At 45.5% G+C, this 18,271-nt stretch overlaps 1 protein-coding gene across 1 annotated transcript in view; it reads left to right on the top strand.

Annotated features, from left to right (window-relative positions):
* Nucleotides 1-469: 469 nt before the first annotated feature.
* The window catches only part of DNAH1 (dynein axonemal heavy chain 1), a 62,468-nt gene continuing 44,666 nt past the window's right edge, over nt 470-18,271 (top strand). Inside the window, exons 1-18 of the mRNA XM_088527466.1 lie at nt 470-739; nt 1,182-1,254; nt 3,029-3,203; nt 3,507-3,663; nt 4,040-4,172; nt 4,828-4,989; nt 5,497-5,749; nt 7,078-7,235; nt 7,953-8,164; nt 9,392-9,690; nt 10,727-10,877; nt 11,057-11,250; nt 12,081-12,306; nt 13,048-13,167; nt 13,576-13,658; nt 15,058-15,199; nt 16,184-16,339; nt 17,121-17,319. Coding sequence (XP_088383592.1) covers nt 470-739; nt 1,182-1,254; nt 3,029-3,203; nt 3,507-3,663; nt 4,040-4,172; nt 4,828-4,989; nt 5,497-5,749; nt 7,078-7,235; nt 7,953-8,164; nt 9,392-9,690; nt 10,727-10,877; nt 11,057-11,250; nt 12,081-12,306; nt 13,048-13,167; nt 13,576-13,658; nt 15,058-15,199; nt 16,184-16,339; nt 17,121-17,319 — 3,163 coding nt within the window. The remainder of the gene's footprint in view (nt 740-1,181; nt 1,255-3,028; nt 3,204-3,506; nt 3,664-4,039; nt 4,173-4,827; nt 4,990-5,496; nt 5,750-7,077; nt 7,236-7,952; nt 8,165-9,391; nt 9,691-10,726; nt 10,878-11,056; nt 11,251-12,080; nt 12,307-13,047; nt 13,168-13,575; nt 13,659-15,057; nt 15,200-16,183; nt 16,340-17,120; nt 17,320-18,271) is intronic.

Genomic DNA, 18,271 nt, shown 5'->3' with positions numbered 1-18,271 from the left:
ATATTTTCATATTCGTCAGGCCACGCTTAGACGTCTCTCCTGCATTATTTAAGTGAAAGCCTCAGACCTCACATCTGGGAGGAGCTGTGTTGGTATCTAGGCCAGAGCGTGCTCCCATTGGAGGCAAGTGTGACAAGATTTTTAAGGGATTTTGGTACAGCAAAAGTAGCACTTCTTGTAGCAGTCCCACTTTGCCTCGATTCTCCCGACAGCCCTTTGAAAGCCGCCGCAGGCCCGGGAAGCCCCTGCTGTTTCAGAAGGCAGCGTTGTGTGCGTGCGCGGCTGCTTTTCGCCTCCCAAACCCATCCGGAATAACCAAACCCTCTTTTTCTCCAGGCTTAGGGAGCCAGCCAGGCAGCCACGCGAGGCTGGGGGCCGAACCTACCTTGTCACCCCCTCGTCTTCTTAGCGAGCGACGCTATCCAGCACAGCAGGAGCAGTGCTAGCGGTGCTGCGCTTAACACGCTCCATGTCTTTCCACTCTAGCACGCCCGGGGTCGCGTCCCAGCCCTGTTCTCCGGAGAAGATGGATGAAGCGAAGCGGGACTCGCCGAATTCCCTCGGGAGGAGGCCCTGCGCTGCCCACACGAGCGGCGAGGCGCCGCGCTGGCACGGCGGGGCAGGGGCGACTCCGTCCCCTTCCAGCAGCAGCACCGAGGGGAGAAAAAGGAAATACTCTGCTTTTAGTGAAAGGAGTTTTTATTCGGATGTGCTCACTGAGACAACCCTCAGCAACGTGGTAAGTGCAAAGAATGGTTCTTTTCCCACCCAGGACCCTTTCAATTGGCAACACGTATGGTAAACGTGGCTTAACCCCAGGCCTTAGCCCTTCCCTGGGGGCAGGGGCCTTTGAGCACAACCTCAGCCCTCGCAAGGCGAAGCCATGAGGCTCCCCTCATCACAGTTGTGCTGGCATCCTCAGGGTTCCTTTCCATCACTATGTCTGGGCTTGTGATGCCAGCCAGTTGCCGGGGCAGGCACATGGCTGGCTTTGATTTTGCATTGGGCTGAAGTTTCTGGATGTTGGTCCTTCTTTAAGCCTCTCCTAGCCCTTATTCACAGCTTCTCGTTGTTCCTAAACTGGGTCTCAGTGGCTCACTCTCCCTGGGGCCCCCTTTAACTCACTACACTACAACTGTGTCCTGTTACCTCTGACGTTTCCCCCACATGATGCATTTCAGGACGTCTGTGCTGGCCCCCACGTGCACAAGGATTTGGTGAGACAGGCAGACCTCGAGCAGCACAGCCCAAAAGGTAAATCTACTGCAAAGAAACCTGCTGTGGCAACTCTTAACGGTGCTAGTGTTGAGTGTGTCAGGAACTTGACTGTCAGCTGCCAAGGTTAGGGCACAGCTTTCACTCTCCCCTCAGTGCCAGCAGTGGTGCTGAACTGCTTGAAGGTCCCAGGAAGAGTGAATTGCCTTTCACATGGAGCAAAGTGACCTGCCTGGGTGGCAGAGTTGTGCTCTTTTTTTTTTTTTTTTTTTTCTTTCCTCCTTCTCCCTGCTGGATATATCCCTTCTTCAGAGGATGCACTGTGTCCAGGGGGCTGGCAGTGCATACAAGAGGCTTTCAGCTTCAGAGAGGGATGGTAACTATATGTACATTACTTTCCTGTGCTTAGAAGTGACATTTATTTTCGTGAGTGAGGAGAAATGACTGCATCCTCAAGTGAGTCTTGACAAGATAGACTTATCCCTAACGAGTGGGGACAGATCTCTATTTATGAGCTGCTGCTTCTTCAACGGGGAAGAAGCCACCAGGCTGGAACTGCAAATGCAAATGACGTGCTAAGTATTGACATAAATAGTTGATAGTGCACAAAGTGCCATCATGAATAGTGCCATGGGTTCTGCAACAGCAGAGCGACAGTGCTGGAAGAGTTGTGCTTCCTGACAACAAATATAAATCAGGACTGTTCTCCAAAGATGCCAAGCAATGAGATGTGTGAGGCTAAAGGAGCAGTAGGAAACCCTCTGCCTTTTATGGATTCCCCAAAATTATCAGAAATGTATAGCTTGGTATGGACAGTGCAAATGTTTATTATCATATTTATTCCAAGCTATGAGTCCTGAAGGAAGCTACCTCCTCTAGCAGACAATGTACAGCTACAAAGGTTGTGTCAGGGACCCTTTTAAGGGCTAGGGAATGACCTCTGAAAGCAGCCTTTTTGTACCAGCATCCTCCTGAAATATCCCTGGCTTCAGCACCCCTGGCTGCAGTGGCACCAGTGAGGTGCACAGTGCCTCCTATGTGTGCTTGCCCTTTGCCAGGCTCAACACCACACAGCTGCTTTGCAATTAAGGGTCAAACATTCCCAGAAGCGGGAAGGACGGGGTTGGGAACTTGGTATCTACAATGCCCACTTCTAAGCCAGAACTTTAATTTCGCCTCAGTTAAGTATCTAAATTCATCAATGAAAACCCTGCACTCCACCAAAATCTCATTTTGCCTCAATGGTTAGCTCTGCTTCAGGAATAGTATTTTTTTTTAAAAAAAAAAGACAGACTTGCATGCATTTACTTAATTTAGGTTCATTTTCAAATTCCCAGTTTGCTACTGTTCTATTATTTGAAGCTAGCAATGATTTGTTTAGCAGTCCAAACAGCTTGGTTTATTTATGGAGTAAACGACAGAGTATGGTTTAATTTCAGCCAGTTCTTGGAAACGTATACTTCTTTCTTAGTCCAAATTCCCATTTGGCCAAATTCTAGGACTGTTAGCTGTTTCACTCAGCCCTTGCTTACACACACCACTGCTGGAGTGAGTGGGAGGTTCTCCTGAGCAAGAACTGAGGAAAAGTTTGTCCCCAGTAAAGGGTGAACAGGGATTTCAGAGCATAAAGCAGCTGGCTCCTCTGCAATACTCATGAGCCTTTTATCACTATCTTGACCGTGTTCAACCCTGCTACTACTGATTTTTGCTCTCACAGGAAGAATCTAGAAGACAGCAAGTTCTCCAGTATATAGGTATGTAAAGCAGAGTGATGCTTTTCCACTTCAGACCTCTGTTTCTATTTGTCTCTCAGTCACAACCTTCAAGATACCCGAGGACATTGGAAGTTGCCTAGAGAAGCAAGTGATTGGCCCAACCACCGAGATCCTCATCAAGTCAGATTTCCCGCTGCAAGCATTTAAGCCCAAAGTGCAGATTCCCTTCCAAAGGCTTCCAGGGCAGTGCCCTCGAAAGATTGAGATAGAGAGGTAAGTAGCCAGAAGGTGGCTGGAAGCATCATTATGGAATGGACACAACAGGCCGGGTGTTCATTTTTGCTTTCAAGACATGGTATATCAAAAGCCTTTAGGAAAACATGGTCCTGTGAGGAGTTTATATCACCTCTGAGCCTGCAGTCAGCACTGTTAGCTCAGAACTGATCCCGTATAACCAATTTTCTGTGGCAAAGCTTCTCAGAAAGTTTTCATTTCTTCCAGACCCTAGTGTCCCCTGTGTCACAGGAGCAATTACAGGATCATTAAGCAGTTACTTTTTCATCCAAATCAAAACAGGAGAAGGCGGCTGTACCGCAGCCTTGACATTGCTCAGCTCTTATCCGCTGAGGGGATAGACTCCAATGAGCTGATGCCAAGACACCAGGAACCTGACACTATGCCAACTATTGTGGACAAGAGAGATCCTATTTTTCCTGTCTACCTTCCACTAAAGGTAAGAGCATTGGTATTCTTTGTAAACTGCCTCAATGCTGACACCACAGGCTCTTTCTGAGAATCACAAGAAATTTAGAAGTCATTGATATGGGCTTGGACACTGAAGAATACCTAAAAGATGCGAAGCATCTGCAGGTTGCCCACATCTTCTATCAGAACTAATAGCCCTTGAAGATACTTCTAACTGTTTTCTGGGAAAAGCTGGTTGAGCAAAGATCAAAAGCAGCTTTTGCACCTCCACTGCTTTTCCTTCTTAGAGTCCATTTAAGAACTGTAGCTTAAGCTGCTTACTAATTTTCTCATTAAATTTAGTATCAGGATATTTTCTTCTCTCTGAAACAAGACTTCTTTTCAATTATGTCCTGGCTTTTTAGATATTTGACAATGAAGAATACGACTGCAGAACTCCAGAAGAGTGGATCTTGCTAGGACTGGAGCCAGGATCTCATGAGAGAAAGCCAGTGCCTGGAAAAGCACTTTTACCCACGGATGATATACTGGGACATGGTAAAGCTTGAATGAACAGCTGCTAAAGGAGGGAGAGAAGAGCTAATAACTACAGGCCCACTGAGCAGAAGGGAACATTTAGGTTATGATGAATGCAGTTCTGATCAGCAGAAATGCAATAGCTTATCTGTGAACAGGCTCAAGCAGTCAGAGCAAGAGACCAGGAATCTGGACAACTGTCAGTCCTGCCCTGGATTCAACTCTTCCTATTTTGTTGTTGTTTTTAAAGTAGCATTCTCTGACATTTCCCTACCAGTTTCTGTGACTGGAAGCCAGTACAGTCAAAACTGGGAATGGGGAAGCTGAGAAGATTCCAGGCATGAGCTGGAAGGGAGGATGTAGGGGCATACAAAACCCAGGAATGGGGTATGGCCAAGAAAAGTGAATGGGAGCACCTGAAGCAGGAGGTGGGAGGATGACACACACGAGTAAGAGAAGGGAAATGGAGCGCACTTGTATGTGCAAAGAGCTGGAAATACTAAGATGCAAGACCCAAGTTCATTATTCTGTTCATCACTGCAGAAATTATCTAAGATTGATGGGCAGAAAATTTGATGAATTTAACTCTAGTCCTGCCAGTCTAATCAGGAAGCTCTATTTGCTGCAGCCCTCAGGAGAATGGACTAACCCTATTTTAATGCTTGATTCCTCTCAGAGGACCCCAAAAGTCAGCAGTTAATCTACAAGTGGGCTGATGTTGGTGTTCTGGATTATGACAAGGAAACAAAGCTCTACTTGGTCCATAAAACAGATGAGAATGGGCTAGTAAGAGATGAAGAGGGGCGACCCATCGTCAATGGAGGAGTAACTCCAGAAGGTGTGTACCCAGAAAGACTTTCTGGAGTCTGGCCTATACTCTGAGTCAGTCCATTACTCACACTGGTCCTAGGTGTATATGGAATGGATGTCAAGAAGTCACTTAAACCTTCTCCCTGCATCCTTCTTGACAGATGTGTTTAACCTGACTTAAAAAACCCTCTGGGAGAGAGAACTCCACACCTTATTTTGATAATCTATTTGAAGCCTTTCCTATGGAAATACCTTTCCTTTGTTTCTTGCCTTCCCTGCCTTCAAGAGAAGTTAAATGTTGAGCTTCCTGAACCAATGCAAGGTACCGACAAGCTAAGATGAAGTACCCATCTTTTGAAAGGGATGGCAATGCTGCTAATTCCATGACACTGTTTCTTGCTGTCCTCAGTCACAGTTGCTCATTTTGGTCTCCAGTGTATCAACCCAATTACACTGTGAGTCAGCTAGCTGCTGCAAGCCATTCTGAGCGTTTTCTTTTCTGTAGACTCTCCTAAGTCTTCCCTTCATTTCACAGGAAGGGCCCCGCTGCTGCCGTGTCAGTACTGGGTTCCCCGGGTTTGCCTGCTGTTTCTGGCCGAAGATCCCCGGGTGTTTGCCCGGCGGGTGGTTTCTGCCAACAGCTTGCGTAAGAAGACACAGGCGCTGCTGCTCTACCACCTGTACGTGGACTGCATGCCCACAGATGGCCTGAACAGCATCAGTGAGGAGAGCCTGGGCAGGATGAGGCTGCTGGCTGTGCATACGCCCAACCTGAAGGAAGAGGAACGGTAGAGTATCAAGTACACGTCTAGGCTCTCAGCCTACAACTCATTAACGTTATAGGGCTTCACAGGGACACAGAATGGGTGGCAGTGCAGGCAGATCTTGAGCATCCAACTCATAGCCCAGGGGGTTCATCTGTTTTCAAGTCTGTTCATGCCACCCTCTTCCCCAGAGCGTCACCAGATAGAGGTAGGATGAGAACCCTGATGACGTGCGCAGTATAGAAAACTGTCAGCACTGCCAGATAAAGCAGCTACACTGCACGTGCAGATCCCCAAGCAGTGCTTGCACCCAGAGTTGGGTGGCCCTCAACAGCAGGCGTATTGGACAGCACTGGCCTTGCTACATCCCTGCCTGCTCTGCTTTTGGCAGTTCCATGAATGCAGGGGAGCTTAATACTGAGAGAGAACCGTGCACTTTGATTTACAGTCCCTAACAGCTTCCAGGACACAGACCGGTCATTTCTGAACTGATCTGCAGACCACCAGCTGTCTCCAGAGGTTGACAATTGCCTGCTGGTGACTCTTCTACCACTAATAGCCACTAAAACAAATCAAAAGGTCTGCTTAGTGAACTAGTGGAGCAAACAGAACAGGAGATCTCCGCCTGGATACAAACAAGCATCCCCCAGACAGTGTCTCTTTCAAATGCATTTCATATCAGGAAGGAGTTTTAAGAGTCCCTGGGCTGATGAATCATGAGCCATTGGTAGCATTACTGGGAATGAGCCGTGACTGATTGCCCTGCTCAGAGACAGGAAGGTGTGAAGGGCTGGTCTGCCAGCCTGACCTGGAAAGAGAGTAATTGGTCTCTGTTTGTGAGCACAAATAAGAAAAGTGTTCTGTCTGCTTGAGGTGAAAGAGGACAACTTCACAAAGTTGTCACAAAGAGCAAAGACTCAGCACTTACATGTCCTGGGTCAGGAAACCAGTGTCCTCAAGAGGTTCAGCAGGACAGTTTGAGAGGACAGTCCGGGTTGCCCACTTTTCTGCAACTACCAGACTGCTTCCTCAGTTCTGGTTATTTCCCTTCCTCCTTGTAATGCTTCTTCCCTGCAAAACACTTCAAGAGATTTTACTTTGATCTGAGAAAACACCTGAGAAGGCTGCAGTCCTAGTCCCAGGTCCCCACTCACCTCTCATTAACCCTCCAGCTGATAGCTTTGCTGGCTGCTCTGTAGTCTGCACAGCTCTCCTAACGCCTTTGGTAGTGGCACAGCTTCTGGTCAGCTAATCCAGAAGTGATTGATGGGTAGATTTTTGGAATAAAGGTACAGACATGGAGTTTTGCTCAAATCCTGTGGATTGTCATTGGTTCCATATCCTTTTAACAGGGTATTAGACCGTTTGTGCCAGCTGGAAAAAGAAGTGAGATTAGACTATGAACGTGCAATGAACAAGATCATCTTTGACAAAGTTGTCATTTCCAAACCTCAGACGTTTTCTTACGTTACTCTGCCAGACAAAGATGAAGAGAAAGTGCCAGAGAAAGGTATGGGACGTAGAGAAGTATCTAGGACTCTGCTGTGGTATAGGACTTGTATTTATAATAGGATTCATACATTGTTACAGAAACTCTCAGATCCACGTTGATGATTAGGACCCATAATGGACCGCAGCAGGAGATGATACAAGTTTTTGGAGTATGCCTGCTGGGTTTTAGGGTATATTTGCATATTCAGGTTACCTCAGCGTAACACATTACCATCCATCAGCTGTAGTTGCAGCAACTCTGCAAGTGCACCCTTAATCGGCACCAAACGCAGGGTGGAGTGATTAGCATAACTGCTTTCCACTCTGCACTATGTTAGGGCTCACTGCCAGAGCTCATACATGAGAGATGACCCAAACTCTTTTAGTAAAATGCCCAGAAAAAAAATGGGGTTCTGTCCTGCACTTCCCTCTTCTATAAGTTGGAACATGAGTGGCCTTTTACCAGGTGAACTGACTCTCATGAGCTGGCTCAGATGAGCCTTGAAGCCTCAGCAAGAAGCTGCTCAGGCTCCCTGCTCTTTATCCTGGAAGTTTTCATGAGACAAAACCCTAGGAACATCAGGGACCAAGACCTCAGTCTCTAATGGGGAGGCTGCAGAACATTTCAGAGGAGGCTCTCTCCTCCAGCCATCTGCTGAAACTGCTTGCACATTAGCACAGAAGGAGAGTCTGTCTCACAGTGCAGGCAATAACACATTCTTTTGTCTGGTGCCAGGGCTCATCCGTATCCTAGACTATCCTTTTAATGAGCAGCAAGCACGCTTCAGCTTTGTCTCGCTCCTGACCAGGCCAGAAGTCCTCCTTGCCCTGACACAGGTGCAAGATGAGTGCAACAAGGCGGTTGCCATGTCTCTGTTCCACTCAACTCTAGCCAAGCAGGTCCGCCTGGAGGAGTTTGAACAGATACAGACCCAGACCTTCACTCAGGTGAGAAGACAAAATCATGGGGATGGGGGTCAGACACATGGGGCAGCCAACACAGGGCGCTCTATATGTATCCGACAGACTCAAAAACTGCTAACTAAAAATGGGTGAGCTTTCAAAGGAGATCTTGTAGCCAAGGGAGCATTTTGCATCATAAACCAGTAAATATATCGGGAAGTGGAGAGAACTGGATGAGGAAGCCATAGCTTCTCAGCCAGCCATGCTCTTAGTCATCCTTTCAGCAAGTGGCCACATAGCTACACATCCCCTTTTTCCTCTTCCTTCTCCCCACTCAGACTACAATCCTGGCTGACACCCTTGGATTTCCCTTTTCTTTGTTTGTTTCTTATTTCCCTATTCCTTTTAGCTGCAAGGCACAAGAGCTTCGATTTTTTTCCAAAGCACTCATAAGGTTAATGCTTTCCTCCACTCTAAACAACTGTTCTTTATGTATCTAATTAGACTACTCTGCCTCTAAATGCCAACAAACAGATTAGGAAGAAAATTGTAATTCGGTGGCAACTTTCACCAGAAGATATTCATGTCATCTAAATGACACTGGATATGGGCCCACAGAGCACGTATATGACCTACCCAGAGCTGTGCAGTAAATCAGTGGCCTAGGGTATATGCTTCCCAGTCCCACGCTGTTTCAACAAGGTAGTGTTGTCGTCTGCTCCGTGGCTGAGGTTTTAGTGTTGCACACAAATAGCAGCTGCCTGTGGAACAAAAGTGACACTTGGTGGTATTATTTTAATGAATTATAACCCTGCAGGCTGTTGCTGCCCTTTGCTACTTCCCCTTGCTTGTCAAGAGAGGACAAAATTCTGTCCTTCACTTGCTCGTCATACTGTCTGCAGAACCTCTTCTGAGGAACCCTAACACAGGCAGCTTCTGAGATGCTGCTCTATAGAGGAGAAAGCAGAAATGAACAACTGTGATAAAAAGACATAATAGAGCTCACCTGCTTTTCAGTATCCGCTTGCTCTGCGGTACTTTTGTCACTGGGAGATGTATGGCCGGACTCAGGGGCCGTGTGCGTGCATGGATTTGAGGGCTATTGTTTAGCTGCTGCCACTCTTGAGAATATCTCCTTTTTTTTTTTTTTTTTTTTTTTTTTCCCCCAGCAGAGAGAGGTCCAGCATTCCCAGCTGGCAGCTAACTCTGGCCGTGTCTTTTTTCCACCAGCTCTTGGAGGATTACACAGCTTGCTTTGTTTCTTTGCCCTAGGTTCAGATGTTTCTCAAGGATACTTGGATCAATACTCTAAAGATTGCAATAAAAAGCTGCCTGAGAGATATAGGCAAAGGCTGGTACAACCTGGAACAGGGCAACAGTTATATCTACGAGATGTCCAAGCTGCATAAGCTGATGAACCGCATCAAGTTCAACCTGCAAGACTCTGTGCGCTCTTTGGTTCAGAATTCACTGGTCAGCTTCACCCAACTTTTACTGGATGCTTGCCACAGTGTCATGAATTGCTCAGAGGATATGGAATGGGGGGACGATCTCATCAACAGTCCATACAAGTAAGGAGAGGAGATAAAAGGTCAAAGAGTGGAAAGAGCAGAGAAGTGAAGTGCCCTTTTCTTTCTAATTACCATCTTTTCAAGCAAGCTTTGCACTAGATGGGAACTTCAGGTTGGGCTGTTCCCCCATCACCACCCCCTGCCCCTGCCCTTCCTCCCTTGGGGCTGGGGGAAGTATGTGGAGCCGACTGCTCTGTTAGGACAGATTTCAAGCTGCTGTCTTAGCAGTATGAGTTAGCCAACAGAAGCAAGGTCTGCCTCTTTGATACGCTGGTCTTAAGATGGGCGAATGAATGCTTCCCAACACTCTGGAGAAAGCATGCAATTATGGGCTAGCTTCTTTTTGGAGCCCAGGATGAGGAATACCGGGAGACTTTATGACTAGTTAATTCCATTCCTGAGTTAAGACTCAGGAATAGAATCTGTCCTGGGATCTCTAAAACATACCAAATTCAGGTTGTCTGCATGCCTGGAATTTGTTTCCCCCTTTGAAAACTACTGAACTTCATAGTATTAAAAAGGAAAGTTTAGAAAGGAAAAAAGGAAAAAAGGAAAAAAAAAAAAAAAAAAAAAAGTCTGCCACTTACATGGGGCCTGGACCAGACACTCTGAAATTAGTAAAAGTCTTGACATTAACTTAGCTGATTCTGAATCATGCTGGCGATATTCAGGATTAGAAGAGCTCGCTTACACTTCTAAAACATGCCCTGCAGAAGTTATTGGTGGTGTTGCATCCCCATTTGAAGAGCTTCTGTAGTTTCTCTGTAAGTCAGCTCTGATTCTCATCATAGGGTTATGGCTTCTGAAGATCCCGATACATCGCCATTGAAACCTCTTTCCTATTTAAAGAGAAAGGAGTGGCAAAGTCTTTACTTCAGGTACACTGTGCTGCGCCTTCATCTGAACGGGATGATCCTCCTCTCCTCTGCTTTCCTCTCCTTTCCAGTAGGCACTTAAGTATCAAGACCATAGCACTATTATCACGTTCTGTTTTCTTAAAAAGCTGCTCTGCTGTTCCTCATCTCTTCCACTGCAGACCTCGAAAGAATCCACTCTTTGTAGTAGACCTGGTGCTAGACAGCAATGGTGTTCACTTCAGCACTCCCGTGGAGAACTTTGAGAAATCCCTCATTTCTCTGTTCAATAAGGGAATCCTGGCAACCCACACTATCCCACAGCTGGAGAAGGTGAGTTACTCTGCATAAACAGCAATGTACCTGTGTAAATCTCTTTAGCACCATGTGCCTTGACATGGATGTCTCACCTTGGTGGGACTCCATGGAGAACAGCTGAAGTTTCTTCCCAGGTGGACCAGCATGGTTAGCTTTGCTAGCCCTATAAGATCTTTTCTCTTGTGCTCTTACAGTATGTATTGGAGAACATACTTATTGCGGGCACACCCTTGCTGGAATCGGTGGATCTGCATGAACCAACAGTGGAAAAACTACGCAAAACTATACAATCTGCCATGGAAAAGGCACTGATCCCCCTCCAAGCCTATGCCAAGAAATATGAGAAATTCTTGGAACTCAATAACAATGACATCCAGTTCTTTACGAAGTAAGTGGCATCCCATAGAGACAAGAGTATGTAGCATCCAGCAAGAATATGGGATCTGTTCCAAGCCCTTATGCATAGGTGACATTCCTCAGATGTATCCGAGGAGGCAGCCATGGGAGACAGCCTCTGGCTGTGGGCAGCAGCCCTTGCTTTTAATAGAAATCAGTGGTGCCAGCAAGAATCTCTTCCTGACAGCACTCACACCCATGTCATATTTGAAGCTTAACCAGAGATTTTACTGTCCATAAAAATGACTCATCCTTATTGAATGACTCGAGTCATTCCCTTCCCTTTCTCCCTGTAACACTCCTCAGGTGCTTACCCGTCCTGTGTCTTCTTCTACCCGTGTCTTCTGTCACTGTTGGGTTTGTCTAGTCCTCTACGTGGGTGCAGCTGCACTGCTTGCAGTCATAGGCGACCTGGCTTCTTCTGCTCAGAGATGGTGACAGCAGCAGCCAAGAGGGGACTGCAGAGGCTTCAGTGCAGGCTGGTAACCCAGGATGGATTGGTCTCTGCACACATGATGCACTTGACACTGAAGCCTGTATTATATCTTTGCTGCTCTAGCTCCTGTGCTATGTTGAAGCTAACACTCTTCATTTCCTATGTAATCATTATCTTTGGTTGTAAAATCTAGAAGATATTGGCAGCTGCTCACTGTGCTTGCAAAAAGCTATATACGTTGGAACAGATATGTGTTTCTGATCACAGTAAACAGATTCATATGTTAATTTTATCTCTTGATCTTTTGAATGGGCATGTGGGGCCATCCTATGAATAATTTGGATGTTAAAATAATCTTCAGGTCACTTTGGTGTTTTTATTTACAGGGACTACGAAGAGCAATGTCCATCTGCCCAGGAGATAAGGAAGATAGTAATCACACATTTGTCTGAAAAAGAGAATGTGGATAACACCTTACCTAGCTCCATTGTCATTGGTCCCTTCCACATCATCACAGAAGGTGTTAAGCAAAATCTGTCCAAAAAATACAAAGCGCTTGCCACTTCCATATTGGACATTCTGGCTAAAAACCTCCATTTGCAAGTAGAGAATGTAAGTAACCTGGGTCAGTAGCTTGTCTCAGTGTCTTGCCTTCTGCTCTTTTTGTGAAGCAGCCAGAAGACATTTTGGGGATTGACAAAAGACGATTGAAGGTACAATAGTGAGGACATTTTATAGATTACATTGGAGAGTTAAGACAAAAGAGAGGAAATATGCAAAATCAACCAAATAAAGTATTAAGTGCATTTAATAAATAATGTCCCTGAAAGCTGTATCTCTTGAGACAGAAGCCTTTAAGACTCCACTATCTCATAAAATAGTTGTAGATTCAAAAGATCTGTCTAGTAGACAACTGGAAGTGCCTTCTGATTCCTCTCATGACAACTGCAATAGACAATTCTCTGACAGATGCAATTGTTTGTTACTCAGTTGTTTTCATCATTTCAACTACTGCGTTTCTCATTCCATCTGAACTCAAATGGAATGGATGGAGAAGGACTGAGAGGGAAGAACAAAAAGTAGCAGCAGTGGGTGCTAATCCCTTTAGACCACCTTTGGTGTGGGACACGTGTGGATCCTACCTGATTTTCCAGTTGTCCCTTAGAGATTAATTACTTGATTTTAAAAGGTGTTGGTTGGCTTTTGGGTGGCTTAGACGGGGGTCATGAGCTCAGCATCATGAAAACTTTTGCTGTGGCTTGTTGATGGAAGGTCAGTCCTCATCCAGATGAGGGTTGTTAGCCGCAGGGTGAAGCCACGTGCCTGCAGTGGTGCCTGCTTGTCATCCTGCAGATCTGCGAGGCGTACAAAGCCACCAGCTGGAAAATGCACGAGAAGCCAAACAGCATCGAGGAGCTGGCTGAGCTGCGAGAGTGGATGAAGGGAGTCCCCGAGCAGCTGAGCGTGCAGGAGGTAGGGCACTGGCCCGAGGGACAAGGGACACCAGGAAAGGTGGGGTGTAACCTTGACAGTGCAATGTGTGGAGTCTCAGAAACACGACTCCACATATATGTCTATGTACACTAGGCCATAAGATTCCTATCACATATAAAAATGCATGCCACAAACACTAATATCTACATAAAACAGAATAGCAGTTAAAAATGTTGCCTGACAATGTGGCAGTGTGATCATGCATACAGCAAGGGGTTGGAACTCCACTCCTTCTGTTCATATAGCAGAGGAGCAGCCTAAAGCACACTAAACGCGTGACTAACACCCTTCAAAGGTGTCTCATGAAAATGAGGTATACTGCAGAGAGTTGTAATCAGGACAGTCTGAAGGTGTCTATTTTATATCCCTTTCTGTCGCCCTGTGCAGGAACTGATCAAGGAAGTCATGGCAGATTACGAGGTCATGGAGGAATTCCTTTACAACCTTACCCAACAAGATTTCACTGCAAAGTGAGCACAAGGCATTTCTCCCACTGCCAAAATGGGACACTTTTCAGCAATTACCACTCTTAGCACTTCAGGGGCTGATATGTCTGTCTATCAAGGGCTCCAGCAGAACTTTTAAGTGCCTCTCAGGCTAGATGAGCACTGAACTCCTAAAACAAAGCTTACAGAGAAGCATGGATTCATGCTGTCTTCTGGCCTGGGGCAAGACAAACTGGTAGCTATTAACCTCTTTAACATACCAAAGCTTTTCCTTTTTTTTTTTCCTTCTCTCAGAGACATCATCTGCAAGGTCTGTAAGGGCACAGTTTAGTCTGTGTCTGAAACTTCATGGCCATGTCCAAAGTAGGAACACTTGCAGGGTTCACTGAGGATTAGGAAGAAATGTAATGGCTCGTTCTCACTGCATTTCTTTCTCCTCGTAGTTATTCTTGGCTATGTTATTCAGATTGTGGCTTGACTATGCCACTGTTGCAAAGTCAACTCAAAACTCACACCTTTTGAGCTTCAAAAGTCATCCCATCCCTGGAAGCTGCTCTCACGACACGGATGCAGTGTTCTCCTGAAACTGGAGATATGGGATGCACTGTGCCAAGAAAACTCAGCGTCTGCAGAAAATCAGCTCAGCTCCAAGGCAGCTTAGCACAGCTGTAGCAGTGTTCCCACTAGCCAGGTCTGGTGCATGCAGAATTAGTAGATTGGTTCATCCCCAGTTGCTGGGAAGGTTATGGCTGCAAGGAAATGCTGCAAAGCAGCAGTAAAGCTTGCAGCTGGCATTGCCCACAGGCTAAAAAGTCCAAACAGAGCCATAAGTGGGCCACAGCTGAGCAAGGACCATGCAACCATCCCTGGCATGAACCCAGAGGTGCATTGCAGTCCCCAGTACCTTCTGCAGATTCTCTGTTGCTCAGGACTTGCCTTTATCTGAGATATCCTGGGCACTCACTGCCTTTCTTAACATGGGACTGGCTTTTTTCAGTAGTCGTGTAAAGCCACAGACCAGGACTCTGACCCCATTTTGTTCTGTTTCTTGTGAATGCATTCAAAGACAGACAGTCCCTCTGGGTGCCTACCATTATTTTGCTGTCTCCTAGCTTTTCAGCATCTTCCTGGTTTTCTTCCTTTTTAAAAGGCCTTCTGCCTCTCCTGAGCCTTCTCTAAGTGAATAGCCAAGTCACAAAGACAGCATATCAGCAAGAAAAGCTGGAAAAAAGCATGCTTTGTTGAAAACACGTATGTTTCTCTTGGTGTTAAGCTTCCTTGGTGGTGGGGGCTGGTTTTCTCATTCTGTTATTTTCAGCATTTCAAGCATATGCCCCAAAAGCTTCTCTCTCTGTCTTTTTTTTTTTTTCCTCTCCCCTCTCCTTATTTTCTTTTCTTTTTCCCTTTTATCATGTGAGTGCAGGTGGGCTGCAAGTTACTGGCCCCTGAAAATAATTATGCAAACCAAGGCCATTCAGCTGCAGCACCTGGAAGAGGAAGAGAAATTTCGCAAGATCCAGCTCATGGATCAGAACAACTTTCAAGAGAGGCTGGAAGCAATGCAGGTATTAAACCATTGAGAACAGACTGTCCAAGAAACAGGTTTGGGAGCTCTTGTGGTCAGCCAGGTGGGAAACCTTGAGATTTTAGTGCTTTTAGGCTAGTACAGTATTAGGAAAAAAAAAAAAAAGTCCCTCTACTTTTTATTGGAAATTGGGTTTTTGATTAAGAGCTTCATTTTTGTTTCAAAGTCAGCATTTCATAGAAAATATTGATTTTTCATAGGGAAGATATTCACCACAATGTAACAGCATTCTCATTCTGAAAGCAGCAGTCTGGGTGCTACATGTACCCTCCTTTTATTTCTCTTGGGTACTCAGCTCCTCACAGAATGTCTACCACAGTGTGCTGCCATTGAAGGAGAAAAGGCAGCGCTCGGGCAGGGAACACACTTTGTGGGAAGGATCCTGAATTCATAGCAGAATTTTGGAGCTGAAATACTTCTGTTTTTTCACCAAAACACTTCTGTTGTTATTTTCCAACAGAAACTTTTACCTCTAGAAAACATACCATCTTGGAAAGGCTGTAATCTCAGAAGTACCCTCCTAAAACGATAACACCCCAACATTGTACTCTTAATGATAAAACACAAAATGATTAGAGAAGCTCAGCATATGATGTTATTAAATAATTCTTGGAAGTAGACTGAATTACCTGGTAGAGCTATGATTTTAATTTCACAGATTCTATAACAGCTGATATTATAGTTCAGTAGCAAGAAGTTTGGGCAGATTTATTCATCTCTTTAGTGGCTGACAGCTGGTCACAAAAACAAAAAAAGCAGCCAGCCCTTAACAGTTGCATGTTTAGCTCCCTGACCTGTTATTGCCTCTCCTCACCTCTTCCATTGTGGTCTAAACAGAAATAGATAAAAAGAGGTGAAAATATCTTACCTCTGAGCATAGCATGAAGCATGCCAAGAAGCTGAGACTTCCCAAGGCTGCTCTCTACTTCAGAGCTGTATCTCATGTCTGCCTTTTCTCTTCCAGCTGAGCGTGGGTGGGTTTTCCATCCAGGTGGACGTTAGCCGAGCTCATGAGTTGGCTAATGAGGCAAGGCGGATCAGAAAGCAGCAGAAGGAGCTTCAGAATTTGGCTATTCTCTACAACAACAGGGAAAGGATCTTTGGGATGCCAGTTACTAATGTAAGTGTCAAATCTGGTCTCCTACAGGGTCTGCTGCAAGAGCATAGTCTACATTGGGCCTTTTAGGTGTTATGTAACACAAATAATGAGTCGTGATTCCCCAAGAGGGAACAATAATTCCACATAGCATCATATATTTGAGATAAAGACATTTCTTCCCTTTCCCACTCTCTTTTGATTTGTCTAGTAGTGACTGGAGAGGCTTAGCAGTCCCTTAGGCTGACCGTGCTGCTCAGTCACTCCCCTGCACTGCAGAGGAGCTGTTCCCAGAGGAGTGTAGAAAGCTGTTCATGGACATGATAGGGTTACTTCCCTGAGAGACATCAAGGGTACATATCAAATCTGAGTGATGCTATCAAACAGGAGTTGGATGGGGAAGATCTTAAAATGTTAGTTAAGATAGGTCAATTTCCATAAGGCTCCTACTGCAGTTACATAGATGTGAACAGCTATCATTGCACAGTGGTGCAGGGAGCTGGCTGGGCTCAGATCAGAGCACATTCCTTTAAGGAAATACTTTAGAGTTGAAAACACTCATTTTTCCTGACCTGAAGATGTAACACCCAGCTCTGCTAGTCACTGCCTGGGCATCTACACTGTGGTCCTAGGCCTGCATGAGAAGAGAAACTAATGCTTTCTCTTGAAATCATATGTGCCTTCTCATTGCTTGCTGGAGATTCACAAAGGAATTATTTCCCTTTTTTGTCTTTTTGACATAAAAACTGTCATCCAGAGTAGTATATGTTTGTTGTTTATACTAGCTTTTTGTGTTTTCCCAAAGTACAGTAGGTTGTCCAGGATGGTTAAGGAATTCCAGCCATACTACGATCTCTGGACTACAGTTTCAGACTGGATGCGCTGGTATGACAGCTGGATGAACGATCCTCTCACGGAAATTGATGCTGAACAGCTAGAAAAGAACGTCAATGAATCTTTTAAGACGATGCACAGATGTGTGAGGCAGTTCAAGGATTCGCCAGGTAGCTATGCTGTCTGGGGAAAGGAAGCTGGTGCACACCAGCATACTGATGTGAGCAGTGTCACAGAAAGCTCAGATCAAGGATTGTCAGGCTGTCATATTGTTGAGCTGTGTGTATTAGAGCCAGCTGAAAGAAACGCTAGCAAAGTTATTTTCCCCTGAGAATATTTTTAAGTGCCTGCTCAAGTTGGGCAACAAATGAACTTGAATCTAGGTCTTCCATGTGCTGTTCTCTTGGCCATTTTTATCCTCAGCATTGACCACTGAATTTAATGAAAAGCCAAAAAGGATCTTTTTTTGCTATGAGCAAAATGAAATTCCAAAGTCTGGAAATGATATGAGGAATGCAATAATTGGTTTCCTGTCTGTCCTAGTGTTAAGCTTAGGTGATCGCATCCAGTGCTTCTTTTAATCATGGCTCCTAAAACTGGAAGTGAGACTTCAGTCATAGCTTAACTTCCTATTCCATGATTCTCGAAGACGCATTGGTCATTCTTGAGAGCTAATTCTAAAATCTCCTGCCAGATGGTTTAGATTGAAATATGTTTTGCAGTGGGAGATTTTTGATTCATCCTTTTTCACTTGAACTCTCTCTTAAACAATGCCATGAATCAGCCCCAATGGAGGAGGTGATGAGTGGATGCGTGAGTAAGTATGAATCATTATGGTAAACAGAAATACTAAGAATACCTGCTTATATTCATTGCAATATCCTGCAGCACCTGGTACAATATGTGTGTTGGTCTTGAGGCTGTCTGTCCTTTCATGCCACCCTGCAGGAAATGTGAAGGGGTGGCAGCTCCACGGAGAGCGCGGTTGAGAAGCATGTGCTGTAGCCAGAAAGGAAGCAAGTTCCCGTATTTGTTGCCTGCCCATCCCTTTGTTCTCAAAAGCACAAGCTAACAAAGAGCATGAGATGAATGGTGCAGAGACGTGGGCTTCCATGGCATTTT

The sequence above is a fragment of the Tinamus guttatus genome, unplaced genomic scaffold, assembly GCF_059628265.1.
Source record: "Tinamus guttatus ecotype Peru unplaced genomic scaffold, ASM5962826v1 Tinamus_guttatus_pri_ptg000026l, whole genome shotgun sequence".
Taxonomy (NCBI): domain Eukaryota; kingdom Metazoa; phylum Chordata; class Aves; order Tinamiformes; family Tinamidae; genus Tinamus; species Tinamus guttatus.
Note: the sequence above shows the minus strand (reverse complement) of the source record. Positions and strands in the feature narration are given on the sequence as shown.